This window comes from Pseudorca crassidens, chromosome 9, assembly GCF_039906515.1.
Source record: "Pseudorca crassidens isolate mPseCra1 chromosome 9, mPseCra1.hap1, whole genome shotgun sequence".
Taxonomy (NCBI): Eukaryota; Metazoa; Chordata; class Mammalia; order Artiodactyla; family Delphinidae; genus Pseudorca; species Pseudorca crassidens.
Genome location: NC_090304.1, coordinates 61,907,403 through 61,927,604, shown reverse-complemented (window position 1 = coordinate 61,927,604; position 20,202 = coordinate 61,907,403). Strand labels below are relative to the sequence as shown.

At 39.1% G+C, this 20,202-nt stretch overlaps 1 protein-coding gene across 24 annotated transcripts in view; it reads left to right on the top strand.

Moving 5' to 3' along the window:
- Positions 1 to 20,202, top strand: part of DLG2 (discs large MAGUK scaffold protein 2) — a 2,011,757-nt gene that overhangs the window by 1,524,221 nt on the left and 467,334 nt on the right. For 19 of the 24 annotated variants that reach the window (XM_067750569.1, XM_067750568.1, XM_067750571.1 and 16 more), the window contains one exon: positions 4,549 to 4,704. The exons of the other annotated variants lie outside the window; for them this stretch is intronic. In XM_067750569.1, coding sequence (XP_067606670.1) covers positions 4,549 to 4,704 — 156 coding nt within the window. The remainder of the gene's footprint in view (positions 1 to 4,548; positions 4,705 to 20,202) is intronic. 24 annotated transcript variants of the gene reach the window in all.

The following is a 20,202-nucleotide window of genomic DNA, read 5'->3' as shown; positions in this document are numbered from 1 at the left end:
GTCAAGTGTTTTGTCATGTTTTGGTGTTTTTTCATCTACCCATCTTCTGAGATATCAAGTGTTCTCACAATCAAGAAAAGAAACTGGATTTGATATGTCTACTCTTTAGCCAGTGACTGTACAAAATAACATGCAAAAAAACAGAAAAGGAATCAAAGCTGAGTGACAGGTAAAAATAAGCCTGCAATATGAGTAGCTGTATCTCTTTTGATTGACTTTGATAAAACTTTGAATCAAGAGTAATTAAGCTTAGGCAAAGAATCAATCCACTATGAAACAATCTGGAAGTGACTTTCTAAAATCCAAGATATTTAAGCCTGCCCCAAACACCAAATCTTCTAAATATGTGAGTTGTGAAATAATATTATGGTCATAAAATGGTTCCAAAAAATATAGGTAAAAGGCTCACAAGTTCAGCACTGAATAGTGTGCTGGACCTCCTTTTTTTTTTTTTTGTCTTGAATTTATTGTAGAGTTCAGAGACTAAAATGTTTTCCCTAATTTAGATGAGTACAATACGGGTAGGATTTTTTTTTTCTTAAGGTATGTATGTATTAGCCAGCTTTGATTCTGATAATTTGTCTCAAAATATAGTGCTACCAAGGTAAGAAGACTAGAAGAAAATTGGTAACATCATTTTCTTGGTCTGTGGAGACAACATCAGACTGAGAAAATTGAATAAGCTCTTTAGGCAGAAAGTGCAACGTTACTGAAATGACATCACCATGACAATGTTCTATGGCCTCAAGGAAGTCATTGATTCCTTTATTCTTAGGCCCTGGGCTGGCAGTTTAGATCAGCTACCATTTTTTTTTTTAACATCTTTATTGGAGTATAATTGCTTTACAGTGGTGTGTTAATTTCTGCTTTATAACAAAGCACATCAGCTATACATATACATATATCCCCATATCTCCTCCCTCTTGTGTCTCCCTCCCACCCTCCATATCCCACCCCTCTAGGTGGTCACAAAGCACTGAGCTGATCTCCCTGTGCTATGCGGCTGCTTCCCACTAGCTATCTACCTTATGTTTGGTAGTGTATATATGTCCATGCCACTCCCTCACTTCGTCCCAGCTTACCCTTCCCCCTCCCTGTGTCCTCAAGTCCATTCTCTACATCTGCGTCTTTATTCCTGTCCTGCCCCTAGGTTCTTCAGAACCTTTTTTTTTTTCAGATTCCATATATATGTGTTAGCATACGGTATTTGTTTTTCTCTTTCTGACTTACTTCACTCTGTATGACAGACTCTAGGTCCATCCACCTCACTACAAATAACTCAATTTCATTTCTTTTTATGGCTGAGTAATATTCCACTGATGTAACATATGTGCCACATCTTCTTTATCCATTCATCTGTCGATGGACACTTCAGCTACCATTTTATATATGTATTTTTTTTAATAAAGATTCAGTGGGTTCTCTAAATAGCCAGGGGTTCTAAATTATATAGTCAGAAAATAACATTCTTTAAATTTTTCTCTGTACAAAGAAAGTGTTATTTGGACTTCTGATAGAGTTAAATGTATTAGTACCTTATGGTAGGCCCTATCTGTAGTTATTTCTTTGTATTAGATGATCAGTCTTACATTTTGTGGGAGTATATCTGTTAATATTAAGTCCTATTTATATAACAAAAAATTACACTCGCTTAAACAAGATAGTTTATTTTTATACAAAGAAGATATCCAGAGTAGGTAGTCCAGAGTTGGTATAGTATCACTCCATGTCATCAGTGACACAAGCTCTACCATTATGCTCTACAATCTGTATCGTTTGCCTTCATTCTCAAGGTTTCTTCATGGTCCAGTGTGACTGTTGAAGCTCCAACCATCATATCTGGGTTCCAGGTCAGCAGAGGGAGGACGTGGGAGAGAATACAATTGCAGGGGTCTCAGCTAAAGTAGCTTCCCTTTAAGCAGCCATCTCAGGAATCCCACAACCACATCCATCTACAAGGCTGAGAAATAAAGTCTTTATTACAGGAAAAGTGCCCAATGAAAAAGTTGATATCTATTAATAAGAAAAAAGGATAAGAAGTAAGAAATAGGAAAAATTAATGTTTGGGAAGCAATCCAGCCATCTCTGCCACAGTGGCTCTATTTCAGCGTGGAAAAATTGGAGAATAATAGCAGGTCCTCTTGTGATAACCTACCCAGAATCATTCCCATAGAGCTCATGCATGCCTCTTCATTTCTTATTTAATTCATATTTATGCAGCCTATTAATACAAAGCTTTTTCCAAGCTGAATTTTTGTGTAGACAACACATTTTAGGTACAAATAAGACTGTGATCTCCCAAGGCAACTTTAACTGGAATCATGAGTCTTTCTGTCTCTAAAACTATGGGAAATGTACATTAATCTTCATAAAGCTGATTATATCAACAAAGCAAAAACAGACCCCCTCCCCCCAAATCAAACAATAGTCAATCTGACTATTTTAAAAGATGTGTTTCAGTGGCTAACTAAAAGTATCTTTCCTTTTACATTACTTCCCACAGTGTGAATTACTTATAAAAACTGATTTAAAAACAAAAAAACTTTTTAAGAATGATTTTGCAGCTGCCTTTTTTAAGGGCTGGTGTTTACCATTATAAATTATGTGTGTGTATCATTGATAAACAGAAATTTACAAGCTTACTAGATTTTTTAAAAAATGGAGCACTTGTCTTCCCTAAGAATAGATTCCCTAATGTAAGAAAAAAGTCTGGCTCTTTTATTTTAAAAACCTTTAATTCTTCTTGTAAATGTTACAGGGTTAGCCACTGGGATAGAACAAGCCAAAGTACTTCATTTTACCACTGAGATAGTTATTCTGGGGGAAAAATAGGCCTCCAGATTCCTCCTGCCTACTCCTCAGCCCTTCTACTGTGTTATACAAAATAAACAGATCAAGGAATCTCTTTCCATGTGGTGGAAAGCTTTGTGTTAGAGAAGAATCCAAGTCTCTAGACAGTATGTCTAAGCCATGATTGGCCACAGTAATATTATAAACTAGGTAGTTTGTTTTTAATGCTTTGTTTATCCTCCTTTCTTCCCTGTTCTCCATCCTCAGTCAGTTCAGGAAGCATTGACTGAGCACCTGTTATACGTTAGAGGCCATGTTGGGGACTAGGGCTACAGAAACACAGACTGTGCCCTCACTGAGTTCACCACCTACGCTTCCTGTGCCTTTGTTCAGGCACGTGGCCACCAACATGGCCTCTGGTGTCTTGTGGCCCTTAGGGGCGCTATCTGCCTCCCCTGGGTATGACCTCATGGGTATCGCCCGGTTTCCTGACACGCTCCTTACCTTCCCGGCTAAGCCTACCCTTCCTGGGTCCATGGCCCAGACTGCCAGTAGTACTTCCATTTAAGTTCCGATCTTTCCATTCTTACCTTATTGGAAAGGTATTGGTAGTAATTTCAGACCATGTGTTTAAAAAGTGGCGAATAGAGTTGTGAAAAAACTGTTTTAATAACCAAGGACTTTGTTTTTACATGGATCTGTGACCAAAAATTGTAGAAAAGTTTACCCAGTCATACTATGCATGTTTGTAAAATAGCAGCTATAACAATGTTGCTATTTTAGATAATGTTACAGTATCCCTAGATGAATTCACTTAATAGAAATTTTACTAAAATGATTATCCTCTTTGTAGAAAACTTTCTGAAGTCAATTATTGGGGGACAAACTCTGAATAAATATATGGAGGAACCACTCAGGTCATATAACCTATTAGATTCCTGGGTAAGACCAACCCCCGCAAGGCACCAAAAAAAAAAAAAACGCAATATAAATGTGGGAAGTTGTATTCATTTATTCGTTCATACATACAGTCAACAAATAGTTAATAGAATATGTACTGTGTGCCAGACTGTATAAGTGGTTAACAAAATAAATGTAGTCTCTCTCCTCATAGAATTTATGGTGTAGTGAGAGTGACAATAAAAATTTAAAATAAACAAAAAAATTATTTCATGCCGAGAAAAAATATTATGAATAGGTGCTGTGAAAAGTAACAGGGTGTCCCGGCCAAAGTGGTCGGGGAAGGTCTCTGAAGTTCACATTTAAGATGAGATTCAACAAGGGGGGAAAGTGGGGGGGGTGTGTGTGTGTGTGATGAATTGGGAGATTGGGATTGACATGTATACACTAATATGTATAAAATGGATAACTAATAAGAACCTGCTGTATAAAAAATAAATAAAATTAAGAAAAGGAAAAAAAAAAGATGAGATTCAAGTTTAAGAAGGAGCCGTGCCAGAGAATCCCAAAGTCTGGCATTTCAGACTGGCTTATCCAAAAGGATATAGCATTTAAAGGATGATTATAACTCTACTGAGGTGTCTGACACATGGATTTTAGTCCTGCCACATGTCAGCCAAAGTTCTAATTCCTGAGCCGAGAACCTGTTTCCTGAAGAGACTCTTAACTCAGGCCTGATGAAGCCCAGGGCATTGTCTGGGTTGTTCACTTTTGAGTATGGTGAAATGCTGCTAGTTGCACAGTTGTTTAGTGTGTGTGCTAACCATGCATCTCTTTGTCTGCCTCTTGTATCACCAGGCCTCCGGAACCTGTTTACAGCACTGTGAACAAACTGTGCGATAAGCCTGCTTCTCCCAGGCACTATTCCCCTGTTGAGTGTGACAAAAGCTTCCTTCTCTCAGCTCCCTACCCCCACTACCACCTAGGCCTGCTCCCTGACTCTGAGATGACCAGGTACTGCATGCACTTCCTCACTTCATCTTCTCAAATTGCATGTGCTTCCAAAAGGATGAATGGGTAGAATCCACCTCTGCTTACTTCTCTTGCAATCTACATCTTCCTCAGGGCGGAAAGATGTTCTGCTTCCTTGGGGCAATGGGAGAAATTAAGAACATTGACTTTTTCTTTCTAGTGTGATCACAGAGCACTTACACATGATCACATGATGCTCTAAATGTTCTTGATTCCCATGCATTTTTAATAAGGTATTATATTTTTCCAGAAGAATTAATTCTGAAATTTAATTAGCACTATTTTCCTCATACAGAAGGATGAAAGAGAACATTTACTGAATACATTTCTGATTAATACATTTTGAATAATAATACTGTGCTCCATGCATAACAGCCTAAGAAGTAGATACTATTACTGCCGTTTAATATTTTAACTAAATTATTAAATTAATACCACCATTTAACTGACTCCTTGAGGTATTAAACAACTCATCCAAAACTACAGAACTAGTTGGTTCTAACTAACCACAAAGAACATAATCTTCACCTTTACAGTATGTTAACATCTGTTATCTTATTTAGTTACTCCCATTTTATATAAGAAAACTGAAGTTCAGAGAAGTTAAGGCAGTTCCCTCAGTATGATATTGCCAATAGCTGTGGAGTCCAGATTTGATCTTAGAATGTTTTGAGTTTTTCCACAATTTGTAAACAAATTGTTCTAAGTCTGAAGGTTGGACATAATTCTGCATTATAATTCTAAAGCATATGTATGACAGATAATAAAACCCTATCTTCCTGTAGCAGCCAGAGAGGGAGAAAGAAAAAGAGAATACAATGTTCCATAAGGTAGTTCCAATTTAGTTTAAAGTGGGGAGATCTCAACTGTGATGTTTCTACATGTAATGGGGTGCTTATATTGTTATGTTTTCAGACAGAATATCTTCATATGTCTTCATAATATTATTAGGACTGAGAAAATACAGATTTTAGAGTGATTCATAGTGAAGAGGGTCTCCTTAGAACATCATCTCTGTCTTTGGAGATTTTCAAAGAATAAGTTTAGAAGTCAATTATTTGCCTCTCTAGGGGAGTTCAATAACAAATTTTAAGTTATATCTAACATTTCTAGAAATAGATGAGAAACATAGTTTTGGCTATGTAATCAGCTGGGGCATTTTCACTAATTTGCAACAGGTAAAGCCTAATAGCTTTGCTTGTTTTAAAATTCTTTATAAATATTAATTAAATCCTCCTATACTTTTAACAAATTATAAACACTTTTTCTTGGTACAGTGAAAAATACAGTTTTGAAGCTAAGAGGGCAAAGTCACCATAGCCATAGGGAAGGGAGAAGGAACACACACACCTACAATAACGACTTTCTAGTAATTATGCATCTATAAATAGTCAGCTACATAAAGGCAGCTAACATTTATTGAGCTCTTCCTGTGTGCCAGGCGTGTTGTTGAGCACTTTTTACAAATTATTTCTCCTAACCCTGACAATCACCTGATGAGGTAGATGTTATCATTATCTTTGCTTTACAAATACAAAAGTCGGGGCTTGAGAAGTTACCTGACATGCCCACGATCAGCCACCACTAAGTGGCAGGGCTGGGATTCAAACCCAGGTGACCACTAGCACCTGCATAGGCATAGGCATGATGGCCCAGACGTCTTTGCTTGCTGGAAAAATTCTCCACCCATTTCTCTTTGTCTTTCCTTTCTCTGTTTTTATCCTGCCTGCTCATCTCCCTTCATCTGGCTCAGTGTCAATGAATCTTTTTTTTTTTTTAAGCCGTGTTCTTTTTTGATGAACACAAGAATTACATTCCTTGCCTCCCACTGGGGATTGTGATGTATCCCTTCCTAAAAACTCACCAGTAAGTGGATGACAGAATCTACCTTTTGTATGGACCCACCAGATATGATTCTTCTCCATTTACTTTCTGTAATCTGTATTATGAAAACCACAGGGTTTTTTCCCCCAATTTTTTTTTAAAAATTGCAGTATAATGTTGAATATGTGTTTTTCGTATTACACACCCTCAGCAGTCCTGATATGCACTAGTCCCCACCCTCACCCTTCATCTTCCCTTTGGGAATTCTATTTTCTATTTATTCTCATTCTGTCCGTATCCTTTTCCCTATTCTTTCCTTTCCTTTTCCATACTTTTTCATATTTATTTCTAGAAAAATGTCACACACACACAGACATACCCATTTTAGTGGCATTGCCACCAATACACTGATACTGAAGTTCTTGATTTCTCCCCCACTTTGTTCCCCTTCCACACTTGTCCAACTCAGTAAATGGCACATATATTTACTCCACTGCCCAAGCCAAAACTTGAAAATCACACTTCGCACTTTGTTTTCCCTCACACCCATCATTCAGTCTGTCTTCAAGTCCTGTTGATTCTACCTCTGAAATATATCTCAAATCTATTAATTCTCCTGCTAGTTTTTCCACCGCTTTAATCCAAGCCTCCATCATCTTCCACCTATAATAGTCTCCTAATTGGTCTCACCCCTTCCACTTTTGTCCTCCTCTTTTAGTTTCAGTGCAGCCAAAGTGATCTGTTAAAAATACAGATCAGATCGCTCTCTCTCCTTTGCATTAGGATAAAATGCAAAGTCATTAACATGGCATCCAGGCTGTGCATGATCAAGCCGCTGCCTGCCTCTTAAACATCTCATGTCACTCTTCCTTTTGCTGAACACACTGTTCACACCAGCCTTCCTTTTCTTCACAAAATGCACTGAATCTCTTCCTGTCTCAAGCGCTTCACACATGCTCATTCCTCAAACTGAAAAGCCCTCCCTACACTTTGCCTGATTAACTTCTGGTCATCTTAGGTCTAAGTTTAACTTGTACTTCCACAGAGAAGCTCCTTGAAAAAGGAAATCAGGTCCTCTACTCTATTCTCTCTCTCTCTTTTTCCCCATATGACTCAAGCAATTTATAATTGTACATTTATGTGATTTTTAAACCAAATGCCTATCTCACGCTCTGTGCTGCAAGGTCAATGAGTGAAACGCTGTCTATTTTGTTCACCGCTAACACTTAGCCCAGTGCTGGCACAGCAGGAGCTGAGAATTACTGCGTGCCTAATTAACGTGGAAATAAGATCTGAAGACAAGCAAACAGATACCTGTTTCAAGAACAGGTCATGGCTCAAGCTGTGCTTTACCCATTTTTTTTACCTCCATGAATGAATGAATCCATGCATGGAAACAAATAACAGACTAGAACTAATTTTGTGTATTTCACTTTCACCTTCAATTTTCTTGACGGTCAGTGTCTACATTACAGATTGATTAGGTAGCTCTCAGCTCTTCATGAAGACTGGGCAATTCCTTTCAGAGACTATTTACTTCCTCTCCAATGGGAAATACCTCTCTGAGCAGATGTTTCTTGAAATACAGCCAGTAATTCAGGGGACAAGTTCAAAGATTCTAGTTCCATTTATGACACCATCACTTGCTTTTTCCACTGTGACCTTGAATAACTTAAAGAATATCAGAGGTAGGTGAGAACTGAGAGTTAGGTAGACAAGCCCTTATCCAACTCTGTTAATGATGAGGAACCCAATCCATTGTCTTCATGGGTCCACGTCTTACTTCTGCTCATGGTAAAATAAAAGTATTTAGGGATCTTCTGCCCTACAAAGAATATTATAAGAAAATATCAATTCATTCAATCAAGATTTATCAAGCACTGACAAAGTGCAAAATATTATACTAAGGACAACCTTTTACAAATATGTAAATTGAAGAGGCCAACCAAAAATTTTGAAGAAATGCCTAATCTTTAAGTTGCAATATGTGCTAATATATATTTTTCAGGGCATTTGAGAAATTCCCCCAGTCTATTTCAGAAGTATGCCCATATTGATATAGTAATTACAGTCTCAGATGATGATGTAAGCTAGTTCTGTGAAAGTTAGCCTGTGAACCACGCTTCCCTGTGTACCAGTTAATCTCTAATTAGCATTCATAAAAATGGAGGCAAGTCAGCAAAAGCAGGGAGTCAGTCGTCTGTATTCTCTGCCTTTTGAATACCCAAGTTCTCAGCTCTTTGAACTGATAGCAAATATTCAGGGATGAATTAATGGTATACACAATTTACTTCTATAACATCATCTAAAAGAAAACAGAGAAGTTATAAGTTTTCCTTAGCAAAGCATTTTAAATTACTTGGCAAAGTGTCAGCTCCTAAGGCTGCAGATTATGTTTAGAGTAATTGACTTTTCAGATCTTGCAAAAGCAAGAAATGGGCAGAGCCTGGAATAAAACTAAAATTTGGAGCTCTATGAAAAACAAATGGGATTGCTGTGAGGCTCCTGCTTATCCAGTATATCTTTTTCTTTAAGAAAAAAAAAAAAAAAGATGTAGTTTTTGATGTTGTAATTGGTTTTTCTACTTTGGGAAAATGGTAAGTTATTCAGCTTTTAATATTCCTGGGGCAAGGAAAATCATATTCTTGCCTGTTTTCTCGACATACGGCATATTTTCATTTGTCCTTTTACATAATTGGTCCTAATTATTGTTTTGTCGTTGATAAACAGAGACTGAGATAAACCAGATGAAGGCTAATTAAAATATGTGGGCAGATTTGGGATAGGAAATGGACTCTGAAGTATTAGGTGATCATAAAACATCTTTACTCCTTGAAGAGATGTATTCATGGGACTTCTACTAGGTCACCAGAGATTAACCTGGATGCTAGGGATTTAAAGGTGAATAAGACATGGTCCTTCCCCTTAAGCAGTTCAACATGTAAGTGAAGAATTCATTACTGTGCATTGTGATGTATATCTGCTAAAGGCCCTTGGTTTCTCCAGTGTACTTAGTCTCTAGGTAACTAAAAGAAGACTATTATAAGAGGTACTGATGGGAGCAAACATGCACTCAGACTGTCCCTTCTGCGAAGGTGTGAACTTACACATATACACAGGAATCTTCCCCACTCACACCTTATGTTATTAATTCCTAGTCATTTAGAAGAACCAGTCTTCCTGGGAAACTTAACCTTATCTTTTCGTAGGTCCATCTGCTAGATTAGTTTCTAACAATTTTCTACAGGGCTCAGAATCCATGTCTATAATTCACTCCTTGTGTAGAAATCAAAGTTGGCAGCCTCAAGCCATTCCTAGTTTGGGAACACAGAGCAAGATCTTTTCTCTTACAAGATTTCAGCCATATGGCAAAGTTATGGTGGCCTGTCTTTGGCAAGCGTTCTCTTCTTATAAAATATTAGAAAATGTATCTATTAATGTTTTAACTGTCTCAAAGTCTATAAACCCAAAATCAAATATAACTTCTAGACATAATAATGCTATCATAAAAGTACACGCGAGTCTCTAAAGGTAAACAGAGGAGGAATCAGCTAACTCAGCCTCTGCTTTTCTTAAAGTTTTCTCAAAGACACTGAGCTCATCAGTCAGAAGAGGGAAGAAGTATGTTGCAGGTAAAAGGAATAGCACAGAGTTAAGCCTCATGATGTGTGAAAGCACAGGGCACTCTGGAACAACCAGTAGTTCTGTGTGGCTAAGGGTTATTGGGTGGGTGATAAAGTTGGAGCTGCAGGCAGCTACAGTTCATAGAGGGTGTTACTTGCCAAGCTGAAGATTTTGAACTTCATCCTGTAAGCAGCGAGGAGTTTGAATGCTGAGCAACGACATAATTCAATTTGTGTTTTTAGAAAGATCACTCTGTCTGCTGTGTGAGAAGAGTTTGAAGACAGGGAGACTAGTTAGCATATCAAGTAGGGTTGAAATCATGAAGAACTAAACTGAAGCTATGGCGATGGAGAGATATAAATAGATACAGAATTAATTATCAAATAGATTGGGTGGTACTTAGTGATTGACTGATTCAAGGGGAAGACTTTTCTGGCTTGGAGTATTCATGAGATGGTGATTGCATCATCTCCCCTTGGAGACAGGGGGCGCTGTTGTCCACAATAAATATATTTAAACATAAAACTCTGTAGAGGGAAACTCAGTGGAAGGAAAGGGAGGCAAAGTATATGAGGAGGTCTCTTGTTTGAAATGAAGGCGACGTGATGTTGTGGAGGAGCCAGGGATTGTGTCCAGACTGTCTAGGTTTGAGGCCTTCTTCTGGGCATTAACTCACCAGAAAAGGGGGAAATTAATCATAGCTGTGCTATTCTCCTCTTAGGGTTGTTGTGAGGATCCAGGGAAATGGAGCAAGTGAATTTTCATCTAGGCACTACCTACATTAGTCATTATTAATTGTTTTCATATGCTTATTCTGTTTTAAAGCCTTGAGCTCATGCATATTTATTTTTGGTGTTATCACAAATCAGGTGAAGAATATTTACCAACACAGGTATATCCCCAGGGGCCAAAAGGAAGCTGTGGATGCTAATTTCTTCTGTCATTCTTAGTGGCAGCATCCTTGTCACCACAGGCAAAGTCATATATTTTCCCTTTTATTCTTGCATTTATAGTCTCCCCGTAAAAGGTGGCATATTTCTAAAGCCACGTGCGACTTCACGCATGTATAATTTTCTTTTTTTAATCTACTCACATAGCAGTATTTCTAGACCACACGTACCTTTTTAGGAACGTAGACAAAATGACAGCTAGAGCACAGATTAGTAGCCAGGCACTTTCCGTATGCACCTTCTTGTTTCTAACAATCCCGACAACTAACTCTGTAGAGGGTGAGTTTTGATGTAGCAAACGGAAGAGCCAGGACTCCAGCCAGGGCTTTCCCACGGCCAGGCGCCTGCTCTCAGGGAGCCTTAATCCCTCTCGCACTCACCGCAGCTTCTCACTCAGGCCCCCACGTCTTATGTCCACAGTGCCACAAATCTGTGGATCCTGAAAGCAATTCAAGCCTTGTTCACACGATGTAATCTGGGAAATGCACCATTAAAAGAAGAAAGAAGATGCTTAACAAATCATTGACCTTCTTATGCCCTTAAAAGGCTGAGATAATTTGAAAGAGTTCTTAATTTCATTTTTAATTAAAACCAGGAGAGGAAACCCTCCGGGCATGGCTCCTAAAGCCCGACTCCTTCCGGAGTTTATGCAGCAGCTTCTTCTTCAAAGGCCTTCGCTGCCTTTTTGAAGTAGGTGATCACTAAACCCAACTGGAATTAAGCAAACTAAGGAGAGATTAATGACTCCCACAAAGTCACAGAGGCGGCTCTTGCCACATTCCGTTTTACAGCCTCTTCTCTGTGCAGTGCGATATACGCAAGGATTCACACCGAAAGAAACACCCCTTGCTTTAAACGTAATGCATTTTCTATGTAGATCCTTTTTAAAAAACATGCCATTTACTGTTTCCCTTCACTTTTGTTCTTATATTAGGGAGGAGGTGTTCTTTCATTAAGATTTCAAGAATTTTTTTTAAAGCACATTTCAAATTACATCATATAGTGTAAAGGAGGAAGGAAGGCCAGGGTACTTACCCTCTTCCTAAAACTCTCAATTACTCTTCACAACAACCCTAGTAGATCCAGAGAGGGAGTCTCAGGAGAGCTGGGAAATGCACCCAGATTGATCTTATTCCAAAATTCCTGTTCTGAGACATTCAAATAGTGATGCAACAATCTAAACTGACTCGACTTGCTGTTTCGAAAAAGCCAGATTACTTATCTACCTGAGACGTTATGAATATTTTCCCTCAGTTTTAGTATATTCTTTTTGTTTTGGGAGCAATCTTTGTATCTACTTTAGTAAATCATTGTATTATTGGGCAGCAATAAGAAACTGAAGAATAAGCATAATTTCAAAAGCATTTCTTTATGGAGGCAAAGTAGCTGTGAGAAAATGCTATGCAAAATCACTATAGCAACAAATTATAGGAACTCAGAAAGAATCAAGACAGTAACATTAAACCATAACACCCACAGCATAGATACAAATTAAAACTGCTAAGTGTACTGAGTGCTTTTATATGCCAGGCACTTTTCCAAACTTTTATATGTACTAACTAATTTTATCCTCATGACAGTCTCTGGGGTAGGTATGATTATTCCAATTTTATAGAAAACTATGGTTACGTATTTAACTAACAAATGGAAACAATGGGGTGAGATTGTTGAAACAATATATCAGGACATACTTAGACTATTAATTTCATTAGAGCGAGGGTTTTGTTGTTTTATTTACTGTTGGATTCCCTGTGCCAAAAATGATTTCTGGCATGTAGTCCTAACAGTAATAGTGGTGATGATGGTGATGAAGCGGAAGGAGGAGAAGAAAACAATCACTGTCACTTATATAATCTTATTACCTGCCAGGCTGCACTTTCTACAAATTAGCTCATTAATCCACACAGCAGTCCAAGAAGGCATGTGTTATCATTATCCCCATTTTGCAAGTGAAGAAACTGAGGTCTGGAGAGGTTAAGTGACCTAAGGTCACTTAGGATTAGGATAGGATTTGAATCTAGCAGGCTGGCACCAGAATCTGTTCTTTTCACATGTGCTCAATAAATATTTATTGAATGTTATTCTCATCACACGTAATACTCCTCAAGCATTAAATTCTGAGGAAAAAAAAGGATACATCATTTAACAATAGTCAAATTTTAATAGATAGGTGGATGGATAGATAATGAATATATGGTTAAGAATCTAGACTCTAGAATCAAAGTGTTAGGGTTTGAATCTTGCCTCCACAAATCCCTAATTATGTAAAGTTGAGCAATTGACAACCACTCTGAGCTTCTGTATCCTCAATCTGTACGATAGCAATAATCGTGGTATCCATTTCATGGGTTGCTGTAAGGATTTAATACGTAAAGTGTGAAGAGCAGTGCCTGATAAGTATGAACTTCCCTGTTAATGTTAGCTATTTATATGTGTGTGTGTGTGTGTGTGTGTGTGTGTGTGTGTGTGTGTGTAAAATGACATATTATGACCCCCTAAGTAGATACCTCAGGCTGAGGTGGGAATGAATTTTTATTAAAGGACAATTACGAGAGGCTGTTTTCATTCCTAGCCTGATGGTGAGTCCAGTGAATTGTAAAGGGAGATGAATGCTAGGGTTGGCAGTATAGGAGGAAGGGCTGTGCAAGACTGCTTATATTTATACAGAGATCTAAATATTTCAGAATGCAGAATTTTGTTTTCATTAAAGGATCAAAATTTACCTCTCAATGCAGAGAAGGTAAGTCTTCCATTTCCACTCTTTAATTCAGTTCTGTAGACCTTAAGCTCATATGAAGTTTAAAGGATCCCTTGAACAAGGTTTTTGAAGTCAGCAGGGATGTGTGTTCCACACTGAATGCTAAAACCTAAGATCACTATATTCCAGAGAAAGTGAGTACATTAGAAAGTAAAGAGGAATTTTATGGTTCGCTTTAAGTGGGGGGAGGGTCTACTGGGCTTAGCTAACCCAGCTAGAGCTTTTGTCTAAATTTAAGAAATGCTCCCCTTCTGCGTTGGGTCTTCGTTGCTGCGTGCGGGCTTTCCCTAGTTGTGGTGCATGGGGGCTACTCTTCGTTGCAGTGTGCGGGCTTCTCATTGTGGTGGCTTCTCTTGTGGAGCATGGACTCTAGGCGCGTGGGCTTCAGTAGTTGTGGCGCACAGGCTTAGTTGCTCCACAGCATGTGGGATCTTCCCGGACCAGAGATCAAACCCGTGTCCCCTGCACTGGCAGGTGGACTCTTAACCACTGTACCACCAGGGAAATCCCGAAATGCTCCCCTTCTGGATGAAGGACAAAATGTACCAGGCCCCAGTGTGACATGTAAAAGGAGTTCAGATCGGGTTTCAGCCCTAGCTCATTCCCTTGGTCAAGCGTTCTCTTGAACAACCTGCCTAACAGAATGGATTGGCCCAGACTGAAGACGGGGATGAGAATCTATTTCTCTTTGTTATTTCCATCTCTCTCAAATTTATTCTAATGTTCTGCTTCCTTTCTTGTGTCTCTGGCATCATTATGAGGATATCACTCTGTCAACCCTATAGGTTTGAAAATAACTAGAGTCTAACACAAGTTCAGAGATGGAAGACACCCTAGAAACAATTTAGTCAAACTTGATATGCTCCAGATGAGGAAACTGCCACTCAGCCCACAAATATGTATTAAATGCCTATTATACGGTTAGTACTTCTGGGGATACACAGTCCAGGCATGGTCAAACACTAGTCTCAGGAGGTTTAGGGACCACTGGGCCCAGAGGGTTTATTTTGTGCATATAATTGACAGCCATTGGTAATGTAAAAAATAATTATTACAGATTGTATTTTTCAAATATATGTGAATTTTACTTAGCTTTCAGCCTTATTTATTCTGGATCCATTCTGCTTTCTCCTAGATACTATATTTATAGGTTTGTGTTCATCGATTTCTAGGCGTTCAGACCTTTTTCATGTGAAATCTGAAGGTCAAGTGACAGACCAGGTTTCCTTCCAGCTCTCCCCACTCTCATATGATAAGCTACTGGATAAATTCTTACTCTCTTGCTAGCACTGGAATCTATGTTCCTTGTAGGGGGGCCTTAGGCTACACTGGGCATGAGGAAAGGGGCTGTGAGTAAAAACAAAAGTCTCTGACCAGATGTCCACCAGTATAATTGCTGGAATTCTGAGACTCTCCCTTCCTTCTTTGCAGGGCCCTTGGTGACTCATGCGTTGTCCTGAACAACCATTTCCACACTCTTACAAGGCAACCTTTCCCATTGTTTCCCCATAGGATGCCCCTCACTTATGACAAATCACTTAGTCTTCTCACCTTTGTCACTGTCCCAACCCCTTAGAATGATGTCATTTCAGATGTACATCTACTTTTCCACTGCTGTCCACACTGGTGCTCCACACCGAGGCCAGACTTCTAGGAGCTGGGCAGTGTCTGGCAGGGGCGAGATGAGAAGCCTTTCATTTCTACCCTCTACCGGTGCTCTACAACTGGGCATCTTGTGTTACAACACTGAGATCCACGCTTCTGCCTCTTGACAGGTACCACGTGGGACCTCTTGTCACCTGGGGCTTTTGCCCTCAGGCAGGGACTGTTGCCTTCCCTGTTTTTCTTGCCATCTTCCATAGCAGCTCTGTTTCTGTCCCAGCCAGATTCCTTGTCCTGATTTTCATGTTGGAGCCTTTTCCTCTGGGATCCTTGTGACCCATAAAAACAGCTTCTAATCCAGACTCTTTCCCAGCAGAGAAACAAAAAAGACAGACAGACTTTTCTTTGTTGAGCAACTTTAATATTCATTTTCCAGAGCATCAATCCTTTCTCAGAAGATGATCTACTTTTTAAAACCCTGAAGTTAAAAGAAATTACAACAGGAGGGATGGGGATAGTGACTGTGGGAAATCAGGTTGGGGTGGGTGGATGGCTTGTCCAATGATGCTTCAGGCAGCTACTGGCATCCAATTGGTCAAGAGTTCCTAGTAATCTTTGGTCAAAGACTTCCTATAAATCACGGCTCCACAATGCAAGGTGCCTTTCCTGAATCCTCATCTGGGTATGTACTGTCGGTTTCTTCTCTCCCTTCTCTCTAAAAGGCCTCCTAATGTATCCCATGTTCTTGCTGTACCCCTCAATGAGACCTCTCTCACGGAATGTCACGAGACCCCCCTCTGTTTCCTTAGGTCAGCAAGTGGAAATTGACACTTGCTGAATTCACTCAAGATTCAGGCTCTTTCTAACCCCATGTCTGCCATCTTAAGTTGTCACAATATTTAGACCCTTCCTTTTTTTCTTTTTAGGTCCAAAGTTAGCTACTGAGGGAGCCGGCAAACAATCTTTAGTTCTTCGTGCACTTCCATCCCATAATACCCAGGGGAATAGTGAACGTCAAGAACAAACCAAGTCTATTTGCAAATTTTCCACTAGTAATAATTCTGTATAAATGAAAACAGGGTGACTCTCTGTCACCTCTTTATGGGTAGGAACAATGCTGTATGTTGTCCATGTGACACATGAGCACATAGTGACACTCAGTGGAATGACAAATGGTAGGTGTCCACCTGAAACAGTGACTCACAGCCCAAAGGGTGGGTTTACATTTAGTGGAAGCTCTTCTGGCTGAAGGCAGTGCATGGAAGAGTAGGTATTTGAGAGGAATCCTTCTCTATGGGCCATAGTTCACCCTTATTATCTTGAGAGAAGGTGATACGTACTGTTTTCCCTGAGATTTCTGAGTTAGGCCACAGAAACAGATTTTCTTCATCCTATCTACTGGGCGTTGTAACAGGTGATGTCTACTTTTTGTTAAAGTCTGTTTTATTTGTATTCTACATGTGTCAATGCCAGATGCTCTGGAGAAGTCACGTCATACGTGGATTCCTCCAACATGTCTTAGAGGGTTAGGTCATTGTAATGTGCACTGCTAGGCTTTCAAAGGTGGGATCAAGGTCCAGAGCAAGCAAACCTCTCAGCAACTCTGACTGACACTGTGAAGGGTAATAAAACAAAAATCAATTCAACAAACTTAGAAGATTGAAAAGGAACAGATTAAGACATGCAAAAGGACTTGATTTGCAGCACCAGTCACTCTGTAAGTTTGCTCAGCATGCTAAGTAAATGTCAGTGCTTGGCAAGGTGAGGGTAATTGCCATTCCCTTCCTCTAATGTTCATTCTACAAAGAAAAAGTTCCAACTATAAAGGAAAAGGAACAGAAAGAAATACGTGTTGCAAATAAGCCTAAAGCTAATCTTATATCCAGAGGGCCCTAAGTATCATTTAATCAGAGAATGCTTGATCAGAAAGGGTTAGAGAAGATTGCATCCCAACACTTCTTTTAAAAATTGAGAAAATAAGTCCAGCAAAATTAAGAAACTTAACCAAGATCACACAGTCATAGGACTGTGGCAGATATAAGACTGGGGTCAGAGATGTCAGGTGCCAGTGCATTTTCTCCCATGCCAGTTAGTAATTTAAACTAAACACAATCTTTTAGAATGTTTCATGCTCAGAAAGGTTACATATCATAGACTAAGCCTGGAAGGAAACAGAAATGTTACTTCAGGATAGCAGTGTTTACCTCAGATGAGTATGATTTGATGAGGGAAAGAAATTATCCTTTATACAATTTTTAATTATTTTAATTGTTCATAATAAGTATGTTTAAGTTTTGTTAGTAAAAACTAAATTTAAGAATCCCCCATTTAGGGGCTTCCCTGGTGGCGCAGTGGTTGAGAGTCCGCCTGCCAATGCAGGGGACACGGGTTCGTGCCCAGGTCCGGGAAGATCCCACATGCCGCGGAGTGGCTGGGCCCGTGAGTCATGGCCGCTGAGCCTGCGCGTCCGGAGCCTGTGCTCCGTAACGGGAGAGGCCACAACAGTGAGAGGCCCACGTACCGCAAAAAAATAAAAAAATAAAAAAAGAATCCCCCATTTAGCCTCAGCAATTCCTCTGGTAGACCTAAACCCAAGAAAAATGAAAACATATCTCCATACAAGACGTATACAAATGTTCATAGTAGCATTATTCATAATAGCCAAAAGGTGGAAATAATCCAAGTATCCATCAACTGATAAATGGATAAATAGCATGTGGTATATCCATACGATGTAATATTACTCAGCCAGGAAAAGGAATGAAGTACTAATACATGCTACAGCATGTAAGAACCTTGAAAAACATGCTGAGTGAAAAAAGCCAGTCACCAAGGACCACATATTATATGATTCCATTTATATGAAGTGTCCACAATAGGCAAATCTATAGAGCCAGAAAGTAAATTAGTGAATGCCTAGGGCTAGATAGGGAGGTGGCGGGAATTGAGAGTGATTGATGATGGGTATGGGATTCCTTCGGGGGGGGGGGGGTTTGAAAATCTTTTAAAATGAGATTTTAATGATGATTGCACAACTCTGTTAATGTACTAAAAGCCACTGAATGATATACTTTAAATGAGTGAATTTATGGTGTATGAATTATAACTCAGTAATGCTGTAAAAATTTTCCATTTAAAAGTTAAATAATTCATATAGCAACAAAGCTAAGATTATGTCCTTATGACATAAAATATTCAGATAAAAATAATTTTAAAAACTGATTTAAAAACCTAGATGATTTTTCTACTCTCTGACAGATTATTCAAATAGTTAATTATTCAGAGGATTTAGAGGTCTTCAGATTTTCCTATTTTTAATAAGACTAGCTCTCATTCACTAAGTACCAACTTTTTGTTAGGTGTTCTACAAACATAATCACTACTCCTCATAATACATCTATAAAGTAGATATATTTATCCTTACTTTACTGAGAAAACTAATAGCTGGCAGAGCTGAGCTTTAAATCCAGTTCCATTTGCTTTTATTATACAACAATCGCCATCCCATTATATAAAAATAATCCTTAAAACTCTCCTTCCCAACTAGAAAAATTGTCTACACTCTCTCTCTTCCTTTTCTCCTGTTCACTCTTCAGAGCCACCCCGAGCTCTCCACTGAAATTGTTTTCACCAAAGTCACCAAGAGTCTTTGCTCCTAAATTCAGTGGAAACTTCTTAGTCTTTATCAAATTTTATCTTTCTGTACACTTGCCTCTGTTGCTTGCACCTTCCTGAAACCTTTTTTTTTTTTTAACTTCCATAATCCCTCTTCTAGGCTCATGATTCTCCTTGCAACTTCGAGTTTCTCTTCCCCATCTCCTTAGACATCTCCTCTTCTCCTCATCCCTTTTGTCCATTTCACTCAGGGATGCCTTCTCTTTCTCCTCTGCACACCCTCCCTAGTAGAAGGCATCCATGTCCACGGATTTGGTTCCCAGCTATGTGCTTATGTCTCCCATCTCTATATCTGCAACCAGATCTTTCCTTGACTCCAGACTCATACATGTAGATTCCTACTGGACATCTTTCCTCAAATGCCCTAAGACACATCAGAAAGCACACTCATCATCTTACCTTTCAGATTGTTGTCTCCGGTTATATCCACTGTCTTAATGACCAATAATAGTATGGTTTAGTATTTGGGAGCATGTGCTTGGGTTCAAATTCCAGCTCTACTTCTTAAGTACCTGTGTGATCTCTCTGTGCCTTCATTTCCTTATCCATAATATGGAAATAATAAAAGTATCCATCTCACAGAGTCTTTATGAGGATTGAATTTATATGTGAAAAATGCCTGCCACACAGTAAGCTTAGCATTTCCATGTACTGGTTATGTACAGGTTATGACACTAAGACGTTTTCCCGGCTTCCTTCTACTGATTCACCTTAAGTTGATATCTAAGTGTCCTACCAATCCATATGTCTTTAACATCTCTGGAATAATTCCTCTGCAGTCTTTCCACATTATATCCACCCTAGATTCGGCTAGAATCATCGTCCATCTGAAACACTTACCAACTGCTCTCTACCAAAAGCTCTACGTACCTTCAATTCATTCTTCACATTATAGCACACATAGAGCCTTCTAAAATACGCATCTGATTTTGTCCCTGCCCTAACTAATCCTCTGCCCTCCCGCCATCACCTGCCTTTCATTCAAAGCAGTTCTCCTTGTAGTTCTCAGGGAAAAACACTGTGTCCCTTACTTACAAGTTTTTGCTC